The following is a 23,640-nucleotide window of genomic DNA, read 5'->3' as shown; positions in this document are numbered from 1 at the left end:
TAGACGCTTCCATTTCACAACTGTAAGTGCTATTATTGTGAAATGGAAGTGTTTAGGTGCAACGACACAATGCGGTAGATGACACAAACTCGCAGAGTGGGGCAGACGAGTGCTGAAGCTCGTAAAAGTCATCTATTCTTTGTTGCATCACTCACTACAGAGTTCCGAACTACTTCTAGAAGCAGCATCAGCACAAGAACTGTGCGTCAGGAGCTTCATGAAATGGATTTCCATGACCAAGCAGCTTCACACAAGTCTAAGATCACTAGGCATAATGCAAAGTGTCAGCTGGAGTGGTGTAAAGCCACTTCTATACAAGCAGTACTGTAAAGGCAAAATATGCCTACAATATTCACAAATCACTCAGTACTTGGAATTACCAAATACACCGATCAAACATTCATTTGGCATCATTCAACTTCCATCAGTTTAGTCATAGTTTGGTGAAAATGAACTGTACAGGTTTATGTTTCTGATTCTAGATAACACAACATACTTGGCCACACTTTCAAAAAGATTCCATACATGCTTTTACTATAAACCAACTTAACATTTCAATCACATTATTTCATTTTTTACATGTACAAAATCGTAAGTGAGGCAATAAAATGACTACTGCAGTCAAACTGCTGTTTGTTTATATTAACTTAATGGTAAATTAATAAAAACAGCCTTGGGCCCTGACATGAAACTGTACATTTTTTTGCATAAAAATAAATTGCTCTGGACATAATGAATGTATGCAAGTCGAATAAGAGTACTAACAAATTCCCAAACAATACACATTCATACGCACATATACACACCAAAAAACACACTAACAATAAAACCCTACATAGACATGTTCTCTAAAATAGGATTCCTGATTCCTTCTTTAAAAAAACAAAGTACAATTAAAAAATATCAAACATTTTGAAATAGCTTTTAAAAACAAGTCTACAACTACAAATGTCCATTGTTGTTGTTGGTTTTAAGGGGGAACAGATAAAAATCCTCTGGTTCTATTTTGTTTAGTACCCCTAAAAAAAAGGTCTTGCATGATGAGTGAGGTCAGTTTCTCATGAAGTGCAGTTGGGGTACAGCATTCTGGCCAGTGGTGTGAGAACTCATAGTCCAGGCATTATGTAAGCTATGTTGTCTAGGGTGTTTGACTGAAAAAGAAGAAAAAGATATATTATAAGCAGATGTTCATAAAGATTTTTTGTTCATTCTACATACCATCAAAGTAGTGATAGAACAGTTACAGTTTTATTGACATATCAAATTATAAAACCCAGTAATAACCATACTGGTTCAATTTTGAATAATATTTTTGATAACCATGCATGATCACTTTCTTTTGATGTTGCAAAGAAATACAAACAGTTCAATACAAATATCAATATAATACCTGTGATGAATTACTTTACTGTGTATTTTAAACGTTACCACAATAATCCAAAAAAACGTGATAATTTTCATCACTCATTTCATGCTAGAAAATGTTCATTCCATGCCATCCCTACATCAACTTTATAACTTTACTTATATCATGGGCTTAGAATTATATGATTATATCTTTTTATATCATTTTTACCTAAATTATATTACTATGTACATACATAGTACAAAATACACGAAACACATTATGAAATATTCATAATGATTGGCCATTTTATCTGGTATACCTAACATACAGGTGTACTTTTGGACTGACTGTAGCCCATCTGTTGCTGTACAATTTATCAGCTGTCCTTTAACCCCACCATCAATAGAAAGGGACCACCATAGGAACACTGCTAACCAGATATCATTTGGGTGGTGGACCATTCACAGTATCATCTCAATATCACTGCTGGTTAGTCCACCAACCAAAACTATCCAGCCAATAGTGTCCTGCGGTCAGAAACGAATCAATAATGAAGGACTAGAGAATGACTGACACATTGAAAAATATAAGCTACAGTCTCTAACTGTACCAACAAGCTAGGTGTTTTTAATAAAGTTGGACAGTAGTTGTACACAGTGTACACAGCGGTACTGCCGTGTCTGATTTACTCGTACCAGCGGCTCACCTTCTACCATGCCACTATCATATTGGTGTTACTGCTGGGTAAAGAATGATCCACCACCCAAATGATATCTGGTTAGTGGTGGTCCTATAGTGTTCTCTTTACATTGATGGACAGGGTAGAGGGAGGCTTGTAAAATGTGCAGCAACAGATGGACTACAGTCAGTAAATTTAAACCTACAGAGTATGTGTATCTGGAAAACAGCCAATGAGTATGAGTACTTCATGTGGTACTTTCGTTATTTTGTACATCCCTTGTGTAGTTAATCAATGTGTAGTCAATCGGAACGAATTTTTCTCCCATGTCTGCAAGCTCATTAGCAAACCATGTAGAGGGTGTGGTAGCTTGAAAGTTAAAAGAGCTTTGAAATTTAGTAGTGTAGATGTGAATGTAGCATCAAATCTAATTTATATTAATGCATTACTTTGCATCTGATAGTCCTGTTCCATGAGTCTACATCTGCTTGCCCCTTTTTACTCTTGATTCTAATGAATGCTTCCCTTGACTACCAGTCTGATCATGATGGTATGTGTCTCACCAGGACGCTGCGGGGACAGCCGTTGAGCTGGGGCACCTGGGCAGTGAGGCAGGTTAACGGACCAAGTGCACACAGTATGGAGTCCAGAAGAACAGAAAGACTGCCGGACACTGCCACCATTCCCTGCAGAGAGAACAGAATGCAACACAGCTAGCATTATACAAAAAGAATTATGTAAAGAGTAGGTTTGAGTGAATTAGGGGTAGTTTCGGTGTCTTCAGAGAACTTGTTACTCTAGCACAGAGGTGCATAAACGTTTTGTTTTGGGGGCAAAAGTTAAAGATAATATTAGTATTAATTAAAGTTAAAAAGTATTGTAAAACACTAGACTATATTTTGCTACTAAAAAATCTTTAAAATACAAAAAGAACATTTCCTATGTTATAACAATGTGTTTGTTGGATTAGGGTAAGTTTCTGTCAGGCCAAATCAAATCTCCTCTCTTTCCATTTTAATGTTAAAATAATCTGGAAAACCAGACAGGACTACCTGGAAAAACTGTTTGTGTGAAAAATCAGTTTTGGTTGCTATGGGAGATTGTGTTTTTAGTTTTTTTAAATTTAGAATTTTCAGTTATTGACAAATATTTTTACGTGATATTGCTTTCCACAAAGTAAATCTAAGTCTTTAATATGTTATCTTACTGATTATTGCAAACCAACAAAGAAAATGTGCTCACTTTATTAAACATTTTTCCTGAAAAGCTGAAAAGGTGTCCCCAAGTGTTTAAAGATCAGAGCAATTTAGCTTGACCTGTGTTGTCGGTATGCTGACCTCTGTCTCTTGTAGCCGGTGTCCAATGAGCGAGAGGGACTCTCCCAGCAGCTGCAGATGGGCAGCGGCATCGATGGGATCCACCTCTGGAACACGCACCGGTGACAGAGCCATGCCCAGAGAAGAGCGACCTGCAGAGGTCAAGCCTGATCCTAACCCCACAGCCTTACTGGAGACTGAGAGGGAGAAAAACAGAGAGAAAGTTAAAGTTATAGAGTTTTTAGTTAAAGTGATCCTGGATATAGTCAATCAGCCTAAACATGTTTGGTGTTTGAAGTTGCTTCTTTAGTTTTGCCTTTTATGTATACAAATGAACAAAAATATGCACTAGCTCACCAAGCCATAGATTAACTCTGGGAACCTGAATCTGTTTTTAGCTGTGAGAACAGCATAGGACAGCATACACCTTCAGTAAAAACATTGCTATGACAAAACAATTAAGAGCGGCTTTGTTTTTACGCTTACACAATATTATTGTAAGAACATCAATCTTACAATTTAGGGCAATGCTGTGAAAGAGATGCTTCTGTTAAATTACATTTATCACATATTAGAGCAACACTTGGATGATACTTATTCTATGCTTTGTGTAATATATCATATGTAATAACTTAAACTGAATAAGACTATGGGGGATGTTACCTGAGCATGAATTCATTTTTTTCAAACATTTTTTCAGCAGAGTATCTGAAGTTTCTATGCCTCACTCCTTCTCCCAATGTGAATAGCTGGCAACATATCATTAAGGAAGAATGTCTTCTGCACTGATATCCAGTTTGAGACAATTGTCTGTACTGGGAGGACTGTTATAGTTTATAGTATACACTCGTATGGGTGCCCCTGGTCAAATGACGTTTTGGTGATATTCTTAGTGAAAACAAGTATGCATCCTTTACAGCAAGGTTGTCAAACCCAGCCACTAAAAGGGCCATATTAAAAAATCTCAACAAATCTGTGGGCCAGAGAACATGTATGGTTTTATTTAATTCTTAATTAACATTTTGACCCCAACTGTTTAATTAGATTTAAATAAAATCATAGGTGTTCTCTGCAAAACTGCAACAGCAACAGCAAGTATTACATAAAAACTGGAATGTTCCCAGGAGGTAGGTTTTTTTACACGTGCCTATTTGCTTGAACTAGGCGCCTGGTCTTTTTTCTAAATGAAAGAGCTTCCCTACTGTGAGATTTGAATTTATACTCGTTTTTCCTTACATGGTGGGACATAAAACCCCATAAAAACAGACAGATAGTTGAGTCAAGCTGTCTGAAAAAGGCATATTCCCAAGAGTACTGGAACCTTTGTCTATTTTTATAGATAGTAGCACAGCATATAGTGTCAGACACCGCATGTGCATGTCTACTTGAGACTACTTAACAACTCAACAAAGTGTGACGCAAGTATGTAATGATGTAGGCATGTAGTTGGCACAATGCTAATTGCTGGACATAAGCTGATATGTTATATATAAGCTATATATCGCTGCTGTTGGATAAAAACCTTGTATATCCAAAATAGTAACTTGTACAGTACAAGGAAAAAAACATACTTTACTTTTAATGTAAGTCAGTGGCACCAGACTTTTTTCCACATCATTTTGGGCCATTTCTTTTGGTCCGTTGATCATGAAATTTACATACAATAGACAACAGTGCCTAATAGGAAAATAAGTCTTGGGCATTTCTAATGGACAATCCTAATTTCGGGCTTAAGTTAATCAATGAAATGAGAAATCTGCCAACTTAAAAAACCACCAAGACAGGACAGTCCTGGACCCACTTTCAGATGTGGTATTATAAAGAAAAAGAAAAACGTGGAGAAATAGTAGAAATGTTACTTTTGCTTTTGCTGTCCAACAAGGAGCTCTTCTGCCTGACTGTGGTGGCCTCAGCTTTATTCTGTTTATGCTGAAGATACTGGGCTTTTTGCTTCCACACCTGCACAGAGGAACAATCAAGTGTTTCAGCACTACTGACACTAATTATTCAACACCCAGTACAAGCAGCGTTAGTTACTGTTTAAGTCACAGTTTTTTCTGACCTGCTTTTCTTTTTCAGGCAATTGTTTCCAAATCTCTGCAAGTCTCTTGCTCAGCTCCCCAAATACTACAGAACAAAAGGACAAGGTTGGTGATTCCATCACAAACTGCAGTTCAGTCAACTGTAAATTTAAAGGTGCTGGTAGTAATTAATCTACAAATACAACCATAACACACACAAAATACATAAATCTCAGTTAGTATAAAGGATCGGTACATCTCTGCAATCTGCAGCAATTTAGTCATGAAGTCATAAAATGTACCATGAAGAAAAAATTGCATTAGATTTAGTGACACTCACCGAGCCCGGGCTGTTCTGCGTTTATATTGAGCCTGTACTCTTTACAGAACACCTGGTACGCTGTCATACTCTTCTTCTTTGGCTGAAATAAAAAAACACGGTGAGACCTGTTAATAGTCTGAAGTTCCAAATTTAGGACCGGAAATGCTAATTACCCTGCACATTTAGTAATATCATTCTTTAAATGTGGAGCTATTAGTACACATTTAAAGACAACAAAGTTTTTGTTAACCTGTAATAAGATTACAGGTTAACAAATAAGATTTTACGTCAAACATTCTTAAGGACCTTGTTTACATCTCAAACACTGAATTATGCAGAAATGCCACTTTAAAGACATTTTCACGGTATGTGATGTGTATCGTGACATTATGACAGACAAAATGTACTAATAGCTCCACACTTAAAGAATAATTTGACAAAAAAAAAAAAAAAAATCACAATTCCCTCCTTACTCCAAAACAGCCAAGACATGTTTGATGTCTGAAGGTGGCTTCTTTAGTTTTGCACTGCAGCTATGAGGCTAATGTAGCTAGCAAGTAATGGAATCCACCAATTAGTATGGTGTAAACTGCATGCTCAAGGTGGGCAGTATGGCAAAAATATAATATCACGATAGCTCATGAAGTTTTCAGAATACATAAACTGTCACAATAGGTATTTTTCTGACATCTGATTAGTTGGAACAGATAAAGTAGTGCCTTGTTTAAAAAGTACTGTCAAAAACTATCAATTCAATGATCTGTATTCAACATCTCACATACTACGCTACATTAAATCCTATTAAAACAGGACTACGCTGTCTTTTTAATCAAACATGCAGGTGGGAAGTGTTTAAGTACTAACAACACACAATATGCTCAGAAAAGGATACTGTGACATACTGCAACATAATGAATGATGATAACAATAAATATCGTCATATTGCACTGCCTTACTGCATACTTAAATCATCATGCACCCACCTGAAACTGTGGAGTCGTTACATAATTTCAGTTAGACTTGTGTGGTTTCTAACACTGTATGGCACATTGTTATTATTAACATTATTGTTATAATGTTATTACACAACATTATTTTTAGTTATGTGACAACTTTTTTTTTTTCTTTTCAAAACAGCATGTAAATACTGTATAGTAGCTAAAGTGCAAAACCGGAGAAGCAAACTTACCAGACATGGTTACCAGACATGTCTGAGCTGATCAACGATCAACTACAGGGGTAATTTTTTTTCTTTTTGCCAAAGTACTCCTTTGAAAGGGCCCATATCATTGAAAACCAGATTTCTCTATTTTTTTATGAAAGAGTTTGATGTAGTATGCAAAGTACTTGGTAAAGTTTGAAAATGTACTGTTCATTCTCCAGTCTATACAGTTCATATATAGAAACTAAGCTGCAAAGTGCTTTTTTTGAACTCATTGTTTTTGTGATGTCACCAAAACCCTTATGTTTACAAATATCCAACCATTCACCCTACAGCAGCTTAGCTTTGTCCTTGCTGAAGTTATAAGTAGTGTTTCAACTCAGACTGTTTGGTGAATAGCCAATCAAAACAAAGAAAATTTACGTATATCGCTCTTCAAGGCACAGTATGATGATGATTTAAATAAAGTTCAACCTCAGTCTGGAGGGGAGCATCACCTTATCTTTGTCATGCTTGTCCCTGTCCTTCTCCTCTTTCTTTTTCTTCTTCTCAACCATGTGGTCACTGCTCTGATGATGATGATGATGAGAATGGATTGGAGGCGCCATGGCGTACATCCCTCCTGAAGTGCTGTGATTGGACGAGCTGTGGGAATGGGAGTGGCTTTTGGACAGGTCCCCTATAGAAACAGTAGAAAGCAAATAGTAATTTTAGCTCTATGGTATTTAATCCAAACAGCATCCCTTTTCATCACCTTTAGAACGACAAAGCCTAAGATGAAGAAACAGAAAAGCTATAAATACTTGAATGAGAGGTACTCTCACCTGTAAATCCTTTCTTTCCCGAACTTCCTCCTTTGCTGTGCTTCTTCTCCTTTGAGCTTTTGTCCTTGTCCCTGTCTTTCTCTTTCTCCTTTTTCTTTTTGCTCTTCTTGCTCTTTTTCTTCTTTTTGGAGAGATGTGTGTAAGAATCATCAATGACTAGTTCACCTGCCTCTAGCTCTCCTCCTGAGGATGAACTATTGCCTCCCAGTCCTCCTAAAGACCCACCATAGTGCCCTAAGGGAAAAGAGAATTATGTATATTATCACATGCAAATACATTAAAGAAAATACAGTTAAACGTTTCACACAGTAATAAACCATTATTAACCATTACTTCTGCACTTAACCCTAGCACTACTAACCTTTGTATATAAGACATACGATCTTACCAGAATTAACAGCATCTTACAGAGAGTTTGCAATATGTACCGGTAGAACAGTAGCGTACAACACAAAATATTTACATACAGCCGAGCTGTTCTTTGCTCCCAATGTCATTGTCCCTCATTCTTGGCTCCACCATCTCCTGCCATGTGCTTTTGGTTCTCTTGTCTCTCCCTTGTCCCTCTTTCTTATTAGCTGTAGCACTAGCGTTCAGTTTGTTATCTCTGCTTTGTCATTGTCTCTAGGTGTTTCTTACCGAAGAGGTGAATATTTATGCCCCTTAGTTTGCTCCTTTCCCTAGCTGTGCATTGTTGTGGATTTGTGTCTTGTTGTTTTGTTGTGTTTTACTCTTTGTTTCCAAAGCTCTGTTTCTCCTATGTTCTAGTTCCTGTTGTGCATTTTATGTTCTCACTTTGTCAAACTCGCAAATGCATCCTGCCTCCTTGCGTGCTACAGTACACCCGCTTCCCTTAAAGTGTTAGTCTGAAAGACATTCTAAATTATACTCTCTCACCACCCATGCCAAAAGTTGTTGGTTAGCCACGAAATGCTGGTGTTTTTTGGTGCGTCTTTAGTTTCGTCATGAAGCTACTGCAGCTAACAAATAATGTACACTAATACATAACAAATTAGTATTGTGCAAACTGCATACCTAAATCACTTTTCCTCAAACGGAACTGGGTTGTTAAGCAATCTCACATGGACCTGCTTATGTGGTCTCTATTACTGGTAAATCATGTTCTATAAAAATGGACAAAAGTATTGAGATATTTAGGCTTCAAGATGGTTTCTACTGCTGTTTTTTTTTACAGCTGCATATATTCTTTTGTTTGTTTTTAATATCATGGTATACAGCAGGGGTGTCAAACTCAACCAGTAAAAGGGCCACATAAAAAAACCTCATCAAATCTGTGGACCAAAAATAAAAAGTTTTTATTTATTTATTTATTTTTTAATTTATGTTGTGCTAAAACCCAAACTGGCCATTGTTTATTCAAAATATGTAAACACTTCAACAGTAAAATACAGACACTTGTAGTAGACCTTAATTATTACATGGATGAAATATTACATGGATACTTGAAATATTTTAAATTTAAATGTCCCCAGGAGCTCAGTCTTTTAAACGTACCTATTTGCTTGAACTAGACACCTGGCATCCTTTCGTTGCTGCAAGTTCGTTGCTGCAATTTCCAGCTGCTGAGCTAATGCTAAGTGTTTATGGTGGCTGAACTGCAGCTGAAATGCATTCTGATGATATGACTGGTGTGGAATTGCGCAGAATTGTGTAGAATTCAGGCGTAACCGCTGTCCCATAGACTGTTGTTGGGGTAGGAAAGTCAGAGCACATTACATTGCAGTGCATGCTGGGTACTGTAGTGCAGCACATTGTGAAACAGGCTAATATTAATAGAAAATTAAAATGCTTTTGTGGGCTGGATAGAATTGTGCGGCGGGCTTGATCTAGTCCACCTGATCTAGCCTTGTGCTTGACACATGGGGTATACAGCGTCACAAACTACATAAGCAAGTCTACTTGAGATTACTTTAAGTGGTGTTGCTGATGATTTAGGCATGCTGGGGTTTAAGTTTCCTTTACTTGTTAGCTACAGTAGCCTCACAGCTCTTGCGCAAAAATTAAAGAAGCAAACTTCAGACACCAATCATGTTTTGGCAAATTGATTTTGGAGTAAAGGGTAAACTGTGCAAGCTATCGCTTTAAGCAGTGCTAAGGACCAATCTGAAGAATAACTCTCACCTTCCACTTCCACTTCTTTCCCCACCACAGGCAGCGGCTCTCGGCTGTGCTGCTTCTTTTTCGGCAGCTTGGATGACGTCATTCGGTCCCTTTCCTTCTCCTTCTTCATCCCTGCTTTTTTCACGCTGGAGGACGAGTGATGTCCTGTGGTCCCCGAGGAGGATGACAAGTGCGGAGGGAAGGGGAACCCCTCATTCGGCCCTCCTCCCTCATTCCTTTCTTTGGGTGAAAGGATGAGCTTCATCTTCAGCCCCTCAGCCTCTCTGAGAGTGAGCGGCTCACCCCTGCCTGCACCGCCATGGAACAAGGACGACTTGGAAGAAGAGGAAGAGGACGACGAAGAGTGCTTCTTGGATGATGAGGAAGATGAGCCAGGGGGCCGGGAGTGGGAATGAGAGAAGGAGGAGTGGCTGCTCTTGGAGCTGCCTTCACGCTTACGGTCTTTAGAGGAGGAGAGTGAGGAGTGAGGAGGGTAGGAGGGTTTCTTGTGCAGGTGGGGGCTGGGATCTGAGCCTGTGGCCATAGGGGAGGTGATGGCCTGCAAGAGGCCCATAGCAGTGTCTGTGGAGTGTGGAGGCTGAGAGGAGGATGAAGAGGAGAGTGAGGGTGAGCGGTCTGAAGACTTGCGCTTCTTCTTATGAGGAGGAGGACCAGAGCCATGGTGGTCTGAAGAAAGACGGCAAGGGGTGAACAATATGGCAAAAATACAATACTACTATACTTTCACTTTCCACGATACACAATGTGTAACAATATTTACTTTTTCCGACACCTGATAAGTTCTTTTTTGCCTGTTCCAACTTAGTAGTGACACATTTAAAAAAACACTACCAAAAACCCTCAATATAATGATTTTTGTTCAACATTTCAGATACCGTGCTGTACTTGTCCAATTAAACTGACTGATTATGCTCTCTTTCTCATGAATCATTTAGTTGTTCAGTGTTCTAGTTCTGACATCCATGAGTTACTCAGATAAGCACGACGTGATGTAATTTATCACAATATGATAAAATACTGCATACTGTCTAGTCCTAAAAGACAAAATGCATAACCAGGTTTTAACACAAACTCTAAACTTATTATTCTGTTATTAACCTTGGCCAACACCCAACAAATGTGATTTATTTGTGCTATTTATTTAGCTGTCAAAAATGTATTTGATCACGTGTATAAACTACAGTGTCTTGAACATCAAGTATGACTGGTGAAAATTAGGGAGGCTGAGATGGCAAAAATATATTTTAACAACACTTCAAGAAAATTTCTTGATAGACAACATGCATCACAGTATTTACTTTCTCTGAAGTTTAATTAGGTGGAACAGACAAAATTACTATCAAAAAGTATGAATGACTTTCATTCAAGGTTTCACATACTGGGCTGCACTAACTCCAATTAAACAGCACTAATCAGGCTAACTTTTTAATGAAACATGCAGTTTGTGAGTGTTCTTCTCAAGTAATGACAATATTCAGGATATGCTCAAAAAAGCATGTTATGAAGTATTGTGACATTAAATATTCAATGAATATGATTTAAGATTTAATGAATAATTATCACATTACTGATACAGTCCTCACTCGATTTTTGTGCACTTTCAGAGGCGCCATGAACTTACTTAACCAAACGCTGGTGTCTTTGCTGCTGGCATGGCAACAACCATCAGATTGGATGTGCAGTAGGCCGATTTTTTTTTTTCATTCACATCATCTTTAGTGTGTAATGGCCTTAAGGCTTATTATCTAGTCACAACTTCATTAACTACTACTATGAAACTACCATGTAAGATATGTATGTATGAGAGTCAGGAATGGAAGTCTAGACCCACCAATGGTTCCTTTGTGATTCTAGGTGTTAACTGAAATTAAAATCAAGCTGAAATAACATGACTCATTTTTCTGAGACAAAAATACTACATTCTGAGTCCTTTTTAGGCATGACGGTACCATGTAACTGCAGTCCAAGAGTAACTTAGGGTTAAGCTTCTTTTACCAGGGCATAGGATTTACATAAATTAAAATAGGACTAAAGGCTACTGAAAGCATCACCTGTGCCTCAATATCTTATGTGTTGGTGCACAAAATATTCAAATTCCATAAAACAAATAATTATATCAGAAAATAAAAATTTCAATAAATTCTCTCTTTGTTTTTGCATTCTTTGAGTATGCATACATATGAAAGGCCTCTGGCATATTTTACAATGATAAACACCCACAAAAAAACAGAAAAAAAAAAAACTTTTCTCTTCATCACACCTACCTCTGTAATAGCAGTCATCAGAATGCTTTTTCTTTTTCTTATGTGAATCTCCCCCCATTGAAAACAATTCAGAGTCCTAGTCATTGGCAGACAAAACAGGACAAAACAGAATTACACAGAAGCCATATCTAAAATTTGTAAGGTAAAAAAATATGTTTGCACTCAATAATTAACTATAGCTATACCTACACTACAACAGTAGAGGCCAAATGGAGTGAAGGGGAGAAAGTCATGGTCCCATCAAGACCCCTTTATTCCAAATGCCATTTCTACCTAGGTAACATAACATCAGGTTGCATGTATAGAATATCATTATGAAATACCAACAGCGAGGTGATCACAATGCCATTGTACAATAGCTGACAGGAGGCAGATATAGATAGATTTGTAAATTATACAAGTATAATAAACCAGGGGTTTCTGACACTATCCACAAAGATTTGGTGTGACTGCAGGTTTTCATTCCAAAAAAGCAGGAGCAACATCAGTTGTTAAGACTAACTGATTAAAACAAATGGAATCAGGTGTATTCCTACTTGATTAGAATGAAAATCTGCAGCCACACCAGTCCTTTGTGGATAACACTGGACACCCCTGTAATAAACCATGTACTGTTACATTGTAATTGAGTGATATTACATGCAACAGCAACATGGTATTCTTAAAAACATAGACAGAAAAATCTTTATCTGCTCTTCATTAGCAAACAATTGGACATGGTCACCAACCTTTTGTCACAAAGTTCCTGCTTAAAAGTAGGGCAACTTGATGTATAATGTTACCATGTCTACCTCCCTGCTGTTACCTTAGGCTGTTTCTTGGAAGTTTTGCACACCTGCGCAGCAATTTCTTCTTCCTCTCTCAACAAATCTTTATATGAACGCTTTTTCTCCCTTTGACTGCGCCCAGCCACCAGGCCCATCTCTCCCTCCATGCTTGACATCTCTAAGAGGATGAAAGAAGCATTAAATCTGGTTCACAATCCATTACCGTGAAGCAGTTGTGGGGAACTGAGCGGCAGAGTCCAACAGTTTGGCGATTTCCCTGCTCTAAAATACTCTGGCTAAACATGGCAGTTAACACCCGAGTTGAATCAGGTGTGTTTAAGCAGGAAAATCACCAAACAGTGCAAGAATCCAGCCCTCCTGGACTGGGGTTCTCCACCCCTGCTGTATGGCCAGGAAAAATAACTGTCTGACCATGCTCACCCATCACTCCTTTCTTCTTTATCTCCTCAAAAGCCATGGTCACCCTTCGCTTATTTACTGGGTTTTACCAATCAGCCTCTTTGACTGGTGACCCTATTGTACAGAAGAGAATGAGAACTGTAGCCTTAATTAACTCATAGGTTACAATGCACATACTGTGTGTGACTTCTTTTCTATTCAGGCTTAAATAAGCATCGACAAAGCAGCTCAGGCACTAAACTCATTGGACAAAAATGAGTCGCCTACATCATTTCTTTTCTAATATGCAGTTATGCATCCACTTGCCTTAATAACAGCATCAATCTCGTCAGGTAGGGATTACATCAGTCTCTTTAATTTCCTGTCCATTGTAACCCACTCTTTCACAAACTGGGTGCACATTTCAGCTAGAGCTCGTGTGTGCCTATTTCAGCATTTCACCTGCGGTTCCAAAGTGAGTGTTGAGAAACTGTCCGCGTGTTCCATCATGTCTATTGAACAATTCACATACAGACACCCTACACTTGACATTCTGGAGTGTGGGAATATCAATGTTGTGTTTTGCTTTGACAAGAAGCTCAAAGTTAGTGGAACACTGGGCTAAAATGGAAATGAACTCAACAGACTGGTGTAATCCTTACCTGACAGGACTGGTGCAGTCATTAAGGCAAAGGGATGCCTAAACAAGTATTAGAGAAGAAATAATGCATGGGGCAAACCTTTAAAGCTCCTGGGAGCTTATATTCACTACACTAAACAATGCTAACAAAGTAGTTAATCTTTGAATAATGCAAATTAAAATGTAAACATTAAGGTCAGGGATGCACAATGATATCAGACTCATATCAATATACAATGCTGGGTGACTGTGCTAAAACGTCTGCATTGCATTTTTCAATCAGCATATATCAATAATAAACAAGCATGCAAATAAATGTTGCATTTCTCTGCAATGCTCATCCAGGTGGATCTAGTGTCAGCTTCTACATTTTATAACTGTGTAGGCATTTGTATGGACATTATCAGATACATTCATTAAAAATATCGGATAATAGCATCAGCCCAGACCGCCCATATCGATGCTTCCCTAATTAAGGTCTTTAACTACAGTTTGAGCTAGAAGAGTAAGAGCCACGGACAGTGGGAAGTCAGCCTGGACAAAAAGTTGACATTTACTTCGACAAGTACTGTCAAAGTTTCTCTTTCAGGTCCAGGACCGTTATACAGTGACAGTATCACCCACCCTAACTGAGCTACTTAAGGAGATCAGACTCTGAGGGGGTGCTGTCACATTTTGTTGTGTGTCAGGTGGACATGGAGAGAGAACAGAGATGGAGAGGCTGCGAGGCGGAGAGAGGACGCGGGCTAACCTTACAGTTTCACAGTGCTGTGAATGCCGCCTAGCGCCGCGGCTCGCATCCAGCCACACGGAAACGAAATTACGGAGCGAGCCGAAGCTCCCTGTTTAATTGAGTGGATATTTCCCGCCTACTTTCGAAAAGACACACAAACACACCCCCTTCGCTCCATCGGGGTCCGGCTCGCTCCCGTGTTTGAGGTCCGAGGATTCGTGTGGCTGAGGATGGGCGACTCTCCGCCGGCCAGCGCCGCCACGAGAGCCCGCGGTTTCCGTTAGTACAGGCCGAAACAGGGCAGCGATTAAATAAACAAGCACTTTATTGTGCGTCTTGCTTCTTTGCTACAACACCGCGGATGCAACGGAGGACATGAGATATTTTACGATATGCAGAAACGTGATTAATGCAGAAATAAATAATAAAATTACCTTCGCCGATCCCTCAATTTAAGCGACGCCAGACGCCATCTTTGATTTCAGTCAACAACAAAGCATGGAGCTGAGAGGAGGGTCCAGCACAGCAGCCCAGAGACAAAACCAGCTCTCATTAAAAACCGCTCAGAACAGTTCAAACTAATAATAATTCACGATTTCTTTCAAGCTATCGCACGTATTCACGTCAACTTACTATTTCAGTGCCCAAGAAACATAAAAATCCAGAGTGGACTGAACTTTAAGACATTTTTATTGTCATTGTCTGGTACAGGTTCAACAACTCACTTACAAAAATGGCTTACAGTGAACAGTAATGACTGGAAACAGATCATGCAATTCAAATCAGAAAGGCATAAAAATCTTTTTTCTATCCACAGGACAACATGGGTGTAAAGGCAGTTCATTTAGTCATACTCTTTGTACAGAGACTTGTCAAAAAAATTACAGCATATGGTCACACATAAATAAATATCTCAGGTATGTCATTTAACCACCATTCAGCTTTTTTAAGCACTTTGCTATCCACCCACATCCAACCTTCTCTACCTGTCTCCCATATTCTGCATCTGTATACTCAGAGACGTGAAACTGGCCAGCAAGTCAGTCACTTCGTCCACCTGTAAATTGTACACACACAGACAAAAACAGCTTTAAATCAGTCATCAAAAATTCAGCTACAAAAGAGCTGCAATAGGAATGCGCTGGCAACTTCCATGAGCCATCAAGCACACAACGACTGATTGGCAGTTTTTCTAAAACAGTCCCACCAGGATCTCATGGCCTTCTTTTGTGACTGCTGCAGGCTAAAATGCTCAATTTTGTAGCACATTTTCACAATATCTGCAGCAATGTTCACACTATTTATTTATTTATTTTGTTTACTTATTGGTGAAAACAACAAACTGAAAATTAAGTGTGCCTCAGAGAAACAAAAACATATAATTTCATAGTTCCAAAATGTAAAAAAATTAAGTTATAAATTCTCATAGGAAGCACTTCAAATTATGTAACTACTTGAAAACAAAATAAGAACCATGTTTTTTCAGCAAAGATAAAAAATTGTCAGCAAAGATAAAATTAAAACAAAGTGCTCTCAAACTCATTCTGGTAGACAATCCATCAGCACTGTGTGACACTGGTGATATCTAAAAATAACTGGCACAATATTTGCTTTTTAGGAATCTTATGAACTTCACAATGGAAAAGTGATTGTCAACCATTGTTTGTGGGCCACATCAATGTTGCATGCTGTGCAAAATATCCTGCACTGGGAAAAGGTTTGTCTCGTCTTGGTGAAACATTTGTTGGTAATTGTGCTAATTTCCGCATCCATTGCTTCCCAAGCATGTAGCACAAAAGATGCATGCTTATAATTGTGAAAGCACTTAAATGATTTACGCATTTAATGCAAAACTAATGCAGTGTTTGTACAAAATTGCAGGCTCTTGCTCTTGTGATGGCAAACTCCTGGAGAGAATGATACAAAAAGTGAAAATACAGAACAATGATGATCAAAATGATCCAGTACGATCCAGTAATTTCATTGCATTACATTATCAGTTAATAGTGGTTTTCTTCTTTTGTAAATACGTTTCAAAGACATGAGGTTTCATTTTGTCAGTGATGACACAGTGACTGTCATGTCAAAACCTTGTGATACCTTTCACTTACTTCACGATAAACAGGCCAACAGAAGTGTTTCAAAATTAGACTAAACCAAAATTTTATAATAAAATCTTGGTTATATCCACATACACTGCAATTAAGAATATTCCTGAACTTAAATGAATTGGGAAAGCAAGAGGATCCCAGGGAATGAACACCTGTCTGCATGGAATTCAGCACATGCCCTCATCTTAGAAATGCGAGGAAGTGAAGAAAGGTATCTTAGTATTTAATGGGACAGCACATTTATGTATTGTGGCTTCTTGTAGTTATCGTAGGCCTTATTATCAGTATTTACTTATACAGTGGTGAAATAAAAGCACTGTTAGGCTTAAAATGTATTAAGATATCATTGTTGACCCTCATTTTCCTGTCCAATCAAATATTTTCTTCCTCAGTGTCTGTGGATGTTGCCTTATCACTCAAATATAGGTCTGTCTGTAACCATTTCTAACTCGTGTTTTTTTACCTGTTCTTTAGTGCGGGTGTGCTGTAGTTGAGTGGAAATATGCTCCAGTTTCTCTCGCTCCTCATTTTGTCCCATCACATTGAGGTACTCCCGCAGCATCTGAATGATCTACAAAAACACAGCAGCATTTCAGCAAAAGTGAAGACAAATGTTGGTCTCATTCACTCAACAATTCATTTAAATATGTTCTTTATTGTAACCATCTTAAAACATACTTGTCCTCTTTATTTTCTGCCTCTTATGTGCCTCCATGGGGCATGGAGAGCACATCTAAACTAGAACTCCATCTAACTGCCATAATGGAATCATTATGCCGTTGGCTGACTATATGTATTACAAATGTGTATTTTTAAAGGACTGCCCTAGTTATTGAACCATAAATGCAATTTGTCAAAAAACTAGCATGCTGTCTAAGGCCATCTCGCTGCGATTTCACAGTTGCTGAAGCATGAAAGTTGGCCATCCTCTCCATGCCCTATTTAAACCTATGAGAGATGGGTTAGTACCCTGTAGCCACGTCCAAAAACCTAACAATTAGAATTAGAAATCTATATGAAATGATGCAGACTATGCAAGCCTCACAAACCAAACACTAGGAAGTGCTTGTGTACCAGATTATCACTATAGCCTACACTAATCAAATGTATGTAAATGCATCTTTAATTACATCTTGAGTTACATAATGAACTACATTTACATTCACTTTTACATTCTGTGTTGACAGACCCGAGCCCAGGCTCTGACTTTTTCCCTTTATTTGATATCAAGAAATGACAAGAACTGTACAATTTATTCCACAAAAAAGGCTGTTTGCACAAGATTAACTTTCCATCAAATCTAATAAAATATCAGCTCCTCTACAGAAATACATATGTGTTCGTTATTGAAAGGTTACAATCTGACCAAATTTCTCTGCTTGTTCCAAAGAGCTAAGAGTATTACACAAAGCTTCTGTTGTTATCGGTGATAACTGTGACCTACTGACATCTGCAGTCCTGGATTACTTATTAAAAGCAGTATAGGACTTCAAGTGCTCCATTATGCTGTAATTTTAAAGCAAATGAAAAAGCAGAGTGGTGAGTTGAGTAAATGGCACGTAGGAACAGTGTAGCATTAATCCTGAAGCAATTCTGAAACACCAAATTAGTTTATTAAAAGGGTCCACATCATTGAAAATCAAATTTCCCCTCACATTTTTAAATAAAGGAGTTAAATGCAGACATTGTTTCAAAGCATATCATTCACTTCCCTGTCCATATGGTCCTTATATATGGAAACTACGCAACAAAAATAGCCTGTTTTGAATTAATTGTTTCCATGAGGTCAGGAGAACCAATTCATTTACATACATACAGAACAGAACAGAGCTCATTTATCTTGTGTCAGTCTTAAAGGCACAGTAACAAAATGGCCTTTTTAATCCTAAGCGTTAAAGAGAGGATGGAAATTGGTCATGTAAAACTGAATTTTAGCACATAAATCCACACTAATGTTACAAATGGCCCTCAGGCGGGAAAAAAACAAAACAAAACAAAAAAAAAAAACAACAAAATACAAGAAAAATGTAGAATATGGGCCTCATAGGGGTGTTTCCACAGTTGAAAGTCTGGACCTTGTTTCTGTTTTTGTTATATTGTATGCATTTGGTCCGCTTAATCTCTTTCTCTCTCTCTCACACCCTCTCAGAGAATAAGATGTGTGTTTCGGCATTTGTGCGTTTTTAAGCTGACTTTTGGCTTTTTGTTGGACCAAATTACAATTACATATTTTGTCTCCTCCTCTCCCTGTGTGCTAACAAAGCTCATTTCTACTTTTCTCACAGTTCTTTTTCTTCTTCTGTTATTTAATATCTGATGATAGCCTGCCTCAACTTCCTATAATTAGTCTAAAATCTGAACCATCCATTTTCACACTGCAAACGAATCAAACTATGGTTTAGTTGATGCGGACCGACAACCACCACTTTTGCTGGACCAAATACTGGTCCTTTAGTCTGGACTGATGTCTGAGGCACCTTTCACACCTGCTATTTTAGTTCAGATCAAACAGAAAAGTCTGAAGGTCCAAACCAAACAAGGAAGATGTAAAAGCTAAGTCTTATTTTATGTTTAAGTTTTTGGTAATAACCTGGGTGACTTCTCCTCGCAAGGTTTCCAAGCTACGTGACTCTCCCTCCTGTAAGATGTTGAGCTTTGAGCGGGCGAGGTGTAGAGGAGTCCTTCCTGCACGGTCCAAAGCGTCTACACGGGCACCTAAAATATGCCTGTAATGTTATGACCGGCAGAAACTGGCACATAAAGCATGAACGTTTCCGCATGAAGAACAAAGTTGTGAAAACTGAACAGATGGATATGAATTGTCACTCAGTTCATTTCGATGGATTTTTATTCTATTCATATCTTACCCCCTCTCAGTAAGGTAGTGATGACAGGCACGTGGTTGGTACAGGCAGCTGTGGATGAAAAAAACCACCATCAAGTCAAAACTGCATGTTATTTTAAAGGAATACTCCAGCGTTTTTCAAACTAATCTCTATCCTTTGCAATATATAGGGTATGGTCGATTACCACAGACAATTTCAAAGCGTTTCCCTGTTCACTGACTGAAGCAACTCTCCACTGGCTACCATTATAAGTATGTTTTGAGTAAACAGATTTTTTCTCTTTTCTCAAGCAAAATGGAGATACAAGATTTTGGCCCAACACTGATGACATTCTTTTAACAGTTTTGAATGCAGTTGAGTTAATACTGAGCCAAGCTTACAGACACCACAGTTTTTAACACCTGGCATAATCATCAAGGAGTTTCTCACCCAGATGCAGTGGAGTGTTCCCAAGACTGTCTCTCTGGTTTGGGTCAGCGCCATAGCTTAGCAAGAGCTGAACTAGATTGCAAGAGAGAAGAGAGAAAAAAGACCATCAGCACTGTAGCAAATGCTGGGATGGGCAGGTGCCAGAATTGTAACAGAGTGTGTTGTTCCCTATATAAAAATGTAAATAGTGGGTAGCACTTGTTGTGGAGGGGATACAAGCTAACCTTGATACTGAGGAAATGAAGAAGAAAGGCAGATAATCAAGATTACTGAACTATCTGGCCGCTGGTTTCTGGAATGGGAAATACTGAACTGGTCAGTGATACTTAAATACAGACTCTGAGACTGTCAAGCTTACCAATGCTTTCATTGCCATTGCAGGAAGAGAAGTGTAAGGCTGTTCTTCCCTTGTCATCTGCAGCGCAGGGGTCAATGCCATCTTGCAGCAATCTTCGCACTAAGAAGAAACTTTTGTTCAGATATGTTTCACCTTTTTTTTTTGTTCTTTTGGGAAATCTGTTTATATGTAGTTGCATATATTTCCTACCTGTGTCAATATCGTTTCCATTGGCTGCTTCTCTGAGCCTCTTCACAGCTGAAAAGAAAATTAACATGGGGTTAAAGGAAACTGAACACAGAACAGTGCTGCCACAGTGGAGACACACATCACTGGGTACTGAAAAGATAGTTTGCATATTTAACAGAAGTTCTTTAACACAAGTCTATTGAATCTTACTTACCTGTTCCAGCTCGACACAGCTGTTTTTCACTTCTATATTCATGTAGAACCACCCCAGTCACAGCTAATGTGTCTGCCTTACAGAGTGAATGTCACTCCGTCAAAAGAAAGATAATCCCACACAAAGTCCAGTCTTGTTTCTTTCTTTCTGGCATTACAGTAATCTGTGGGAAACATTTGCATCTACAGCCCACCATAAAGTTTTATTTACCTTCCATTGATAGTTAATATGTCTGTCACTTATGACCCCTCCCCAAAAAAGACCATTTTCCAACATCTCTTTGTCCCTTAGAATTAAACAGGTCGTTTTTGATACTGTGCCTTTAAGACCAGTATATAGAAATTGTGCTTTGTTAAATATGCTCTTGCTTGAAACACTTCTTATAACTTCAGTGTGAATGGGCGGGGCTAAACTGCTGTAGGCTGTAGGTGGGTGTAACCCATGTAAACGTAGAGGATCGATTTCGTGACAGCACAATAAAAGAATTCCAAACGGTCTGTTTTTGCTACTTATTTTCAAATATGGACTGAGTGAAATAGTACATTATTAAATATTTATTTTTTACCTATAACATGAGATGTTTTTTGTATAAAAGATTTTGGTGTAGCGGGTAAACACCATATTGCTTTAAAAATTAAACGAAATTGGGTTTCCAAGATATGGGAGCCTAAAAGAGGTCAACACAACATAGTCCAGTTTTCTTTTCTGTCGGAGTTTCTGACAAAACAACCTGTTACAGTTTAGCAAAGACAGTTTGGTCCACACACTCCACTCTTTTCTTATCTCTCTCTCTCCTTCTTTTCTTATAAGCCTCCAAAGTAACACGAAGGCTACGTTTCACTCTAAAATGTACCAGGCCAATATACTAACCTGTAGGCTACTTATCATAAAAGTCTTACCATAAATGTCTTTTCCAATGGGTCCCATAGTCCGCCGGAGCCTCCCGAGCCTTCTCGCCCGGCTCGCCGTCATCTTCCCCGGCTTGCTCCCAGCTGCCGCGTCCGTCTGCAGCAGAGCCCCGGGCGCCCATAGCGAGTGCAGGTAGCGAAGGTTTTTCTCCGCGGACTGCCCGGTCCTGTGCAACCTCAGAGCGCTCAGGGTGTCCAAGCCGGAGAAGCCGAACGCGGACGAAGCTCCCACGGCCATCCGCGCTCCATCCTCCCTCTGCTCGGAGTCTTTCAGCGGCGAGCTCCTCACCGTGTATTCGCCCTCGGAGCTGGACCGCTCGTCGTCAGAAGCTGCTGCAGCAGCAACAGGACTCCACCCGTCCATTCTCACCAACTCATTTAACAACTATAACTCCGTTTCCCTGCATTACTCAGCGTACCATCACTGAATAGTCCACATAGGTTAGCCTGTTAGCTGAACACGAGATCTGAAAATGAGCACCGACCTTCCTCAGTACCTTGGTATTTTACATAAGCTCCACGTCTATGAGCTGCACTAGTTGCTACACTTGCCAGTGGAGAAACAAGGAAACCATCCTTTCCATTGTGGTTCAATATCGATATATTGATTAGCCATTCGGTGATGTGCCACTGAGCCAAAATGTCGTCTGTTTCATGTTAGCGCTCCCCTCCAATAACAATCACGGCGATTGCGCCAACTTCGAGTCAACACAGCCAATCAAATTGCTCCTTAGTGTTCTTTTATCCAATCAGAAACCACGAACGCAAGACCGTTCACGGAAGCGCTGTATTGTAGTTTTGATAGACCACCGGAGTCGTGCGTCAGTTCGTAGTCCGTACTAAGCAGTTTGGTCTAAGCTCTATTTCTCTATGGCCAGAATGAATACAGTTTTGACAAATCGCCTCTGTCGCACTATGTGTGAAATAAAAATGTTCAGAAGCTGATGCGTTTTGTCCTGTGTACGTTTTTTATTAAAAAAAAAACTATCAGTGTTAAAACTACGAGGCTGAATTTAGCTTATTTTTGCCAGCTTCTTGTCCGAATGCTCCTGTTCCACGTTAAATTGTGCAACAGTTGTGATTAGCTATCACAAACATAAGCAAACGGGTCAAAACAATACTGACCTGTTGGTTCTGTGAAACAGCAAAAATAAGTTACTCAGCTGTCAAGCAGAAATAAAGCAACCTGCTCATATAATGCCTTTCAACTCTGTATGAAGCCGAACTCCGCTTTCGCCAGCTGCTTGTCTGAATTTTCTCGTTCCACCTTAAATGGCGCTGCAGTTCAGAATGTAACTGCTGCACCCTTTAAGTGGAACAGAAAATTAAAACGGTGCAGCAGTTACATTCTGAACTGCAGCGGCATTTAAGGTGGAACGAGAAAATTCAAACAAGGAACTGAGGAATATCCTGAGAATGTCACCAGCATTAAAATAACAACTCGCATATTTTGATAGCCTAAATCAGCTTATCAGAGGGTGAGCAGTAATATTAAGCTGAGTCTGTACTGAATTAGCTTGAGTGCAGGCCAGTTTGTACAGTTTCTCAAATCAAGCTGTGTACAAAACGGAAAGATCGATCGTGTTTCACTCAGTATCAGATGAATAACAGTTAACTCCAGAGGAAACCTGTTCGGAAATACACTACCACACTGGCACAGCATTGGCTTATATGTAGCAATATACTTCGACTCTTTAACGACCTCGTAATTCAGAGGATCCAGTGATATTCGAGAGAAGAATGTACACAGGACAAAACTCCATTCATTCTTCTCATGAAGTCCTTTTAGACCCGAAGTTCCTAATATGGGCATAAGAGCATGGCGCAGACTACAAAATGACATGAAAGTGGCCTATGGAAAATTGACGTCTACAACGTCGCTTCCTTTCAGTGTAGCTAATCATTGTAGATACTTTTTATGAGCACATTATGCATATAAACTTACTTACTGCATAGTTCTTAAAAACTTAAAAAAAAGTAGGAATAAAA

The 23,640-nt window shown here is 38.9% G+C and overlaps 2 protein-coding genes across 5 annotated transcripts; both read right to left on the bottom strand.

The window, feature by feature from the left end:
* Window positions 1-968: 968 nt before the first annotated feature.
* On the bottom strand, window positions 969-15,153 carry hmgxb4a (HMG box domain containing 4a). Of its 4 annotated transcripts, none has more exons than XM_036589434.1 (13): window positions 15,052-15,153; window positions 12,884-13,023; window positions 12,268-12,351; window positions 12,079-12,154; window positions 9,815-10,480; window positions 7,673-7,906; window positions 7,346-7,527; window positions 5,705-5,786; window positions 5,406-5,470; window positions 5,203-5,302; window positions 3,365-3,540; window positions 2,591-2,713; window positions 969-1,151 (listed from the first exon to the last, which is right to left on the bottom strand). In XM_036589434.1, the coding sequence occupies exons 4-13, from the start codon at window positions 12,134-12,136 to the stop codon at window positions 1,107-1,109; spliced, it is 1,731 nt and encodes a 576-aa protein (XP_036445327.1). In that variant the 5' UTR covers window positions 12,137-12,154; window positions 12,268-12,351; window positions 12,884-13,023; window positions 15,052-15,153; the 3' UTR covers window positions 969-1,106. The 4 variants fall into 4 exon arrangements, with proteins under 4 accessions (XP_036445327.1, XP_036445325.1, XP_036445326.1 ...); XM_036589432.1 differs by lacking the exon at window positions 12,268-12,351 and adding an exon at window positions 13,287-13,379 and having other exon boundaries at window positions 12,914-13,023; window positions 15,052-15,121; XM_036589433.1 differs by lacking the exon at window positions 12,268-12,351 and having other exon boundaries at window positions 12,914-13,023.
* Window positions 15,154-15,289: 136 nt separating this feature from the next.
* ankrd54 (ankyrin repeat domain 54) lies at window positions 15,290-22,388 on the bottom strand. Its single transcript, XM_036589437.1, has 8 exons — window positions 21,643-22,388; window positions 20,551-20,598; window positions 20,362-20,460; window positions 20,004-20,075; window positions 19,596-19,643; window positions 19,319-19,443; window positions 17,192-17,299; window positions 15,290-15,674 (listed from the first exon to the last, which is right to left on the bottom strand). Exons 1-8 carry the CDS (start codon window positions 22,013-22,015, stop codon window positions 15,600-15,602), a joined length of 948 nt encoding a protein of 315 aa, XP_036445330.1. The 5' UTR covers window positions 22,016-22,388; the 3' UTR covers window positions 15,290-15,599.
* Window positions 22,389-23,640: the final 1,252 nt, after the last annotated feature.

The sequence above is a fragment of the Colossoma macropomum genome, unplaced genomic scaffold (assembly GCF_904425465.1).
Source record: "Colossoma macropomum unplaced genomic scaffold, Colossoma_macropomum, whole genome shotgun sequence".
Taxonomy (NCBI): Eukaryota; Metazoa; Chordata; class Actinopteri; order Characiformes; family Serrasalmidae; genus Colossoma; species Colossoma macropomum.
This window is presented reverse-complemented; position numbering and strand designations above follow the sequence as displayed.

Excerpts from the sequence above, each read along its gene's own strand:
- hmgxb4a (XM_036589432.1), bottom strand. The coding sequence starts at position 13,323 with ATGGCTTTTGAGGAGATAAAGAAGAAAGGAGTGATGG. Across the intron at positions 5,471-5,704 it reads CGCAGAACAGCCCGGGCTCG|TATTTGGGGAGCTGAGCAAG; the intron begins GTGAGTGTCACT and ends TTTGTTCTGTAG. Across the intron at positions 2,714-3,364 it reads ACCGGCTACAAGAGACAGAG|GGAATGGTGGCAGTGTCCGG; the intron begins GTCAGCATACCG and ends TTCTCTCTGCAG.
- ankrd54 (XM_036589437.1), bottom strand. The coding sequence starts at position 22,015 with ATGGACGGGTGGAGTCCTGTTGCTGCTGCAGCAGCTTCTGACGACGAG. Across the intron at positions 20,599-21,642 it reads CATTGGAAAAGACATTTATG|CTGTGAAGAGGCTCAGAGAA; the intron begins GTAAGACTTTTA and ends TTTTCTTTTCAG. Across the intron at positions 19,444-19,595 it reads CACTACCTTACTGAGAGGGG|GTGCCCGTGTAGACGCTTTG; the intron begins GTAAGATATGAA and ends GGCATATTTTAG.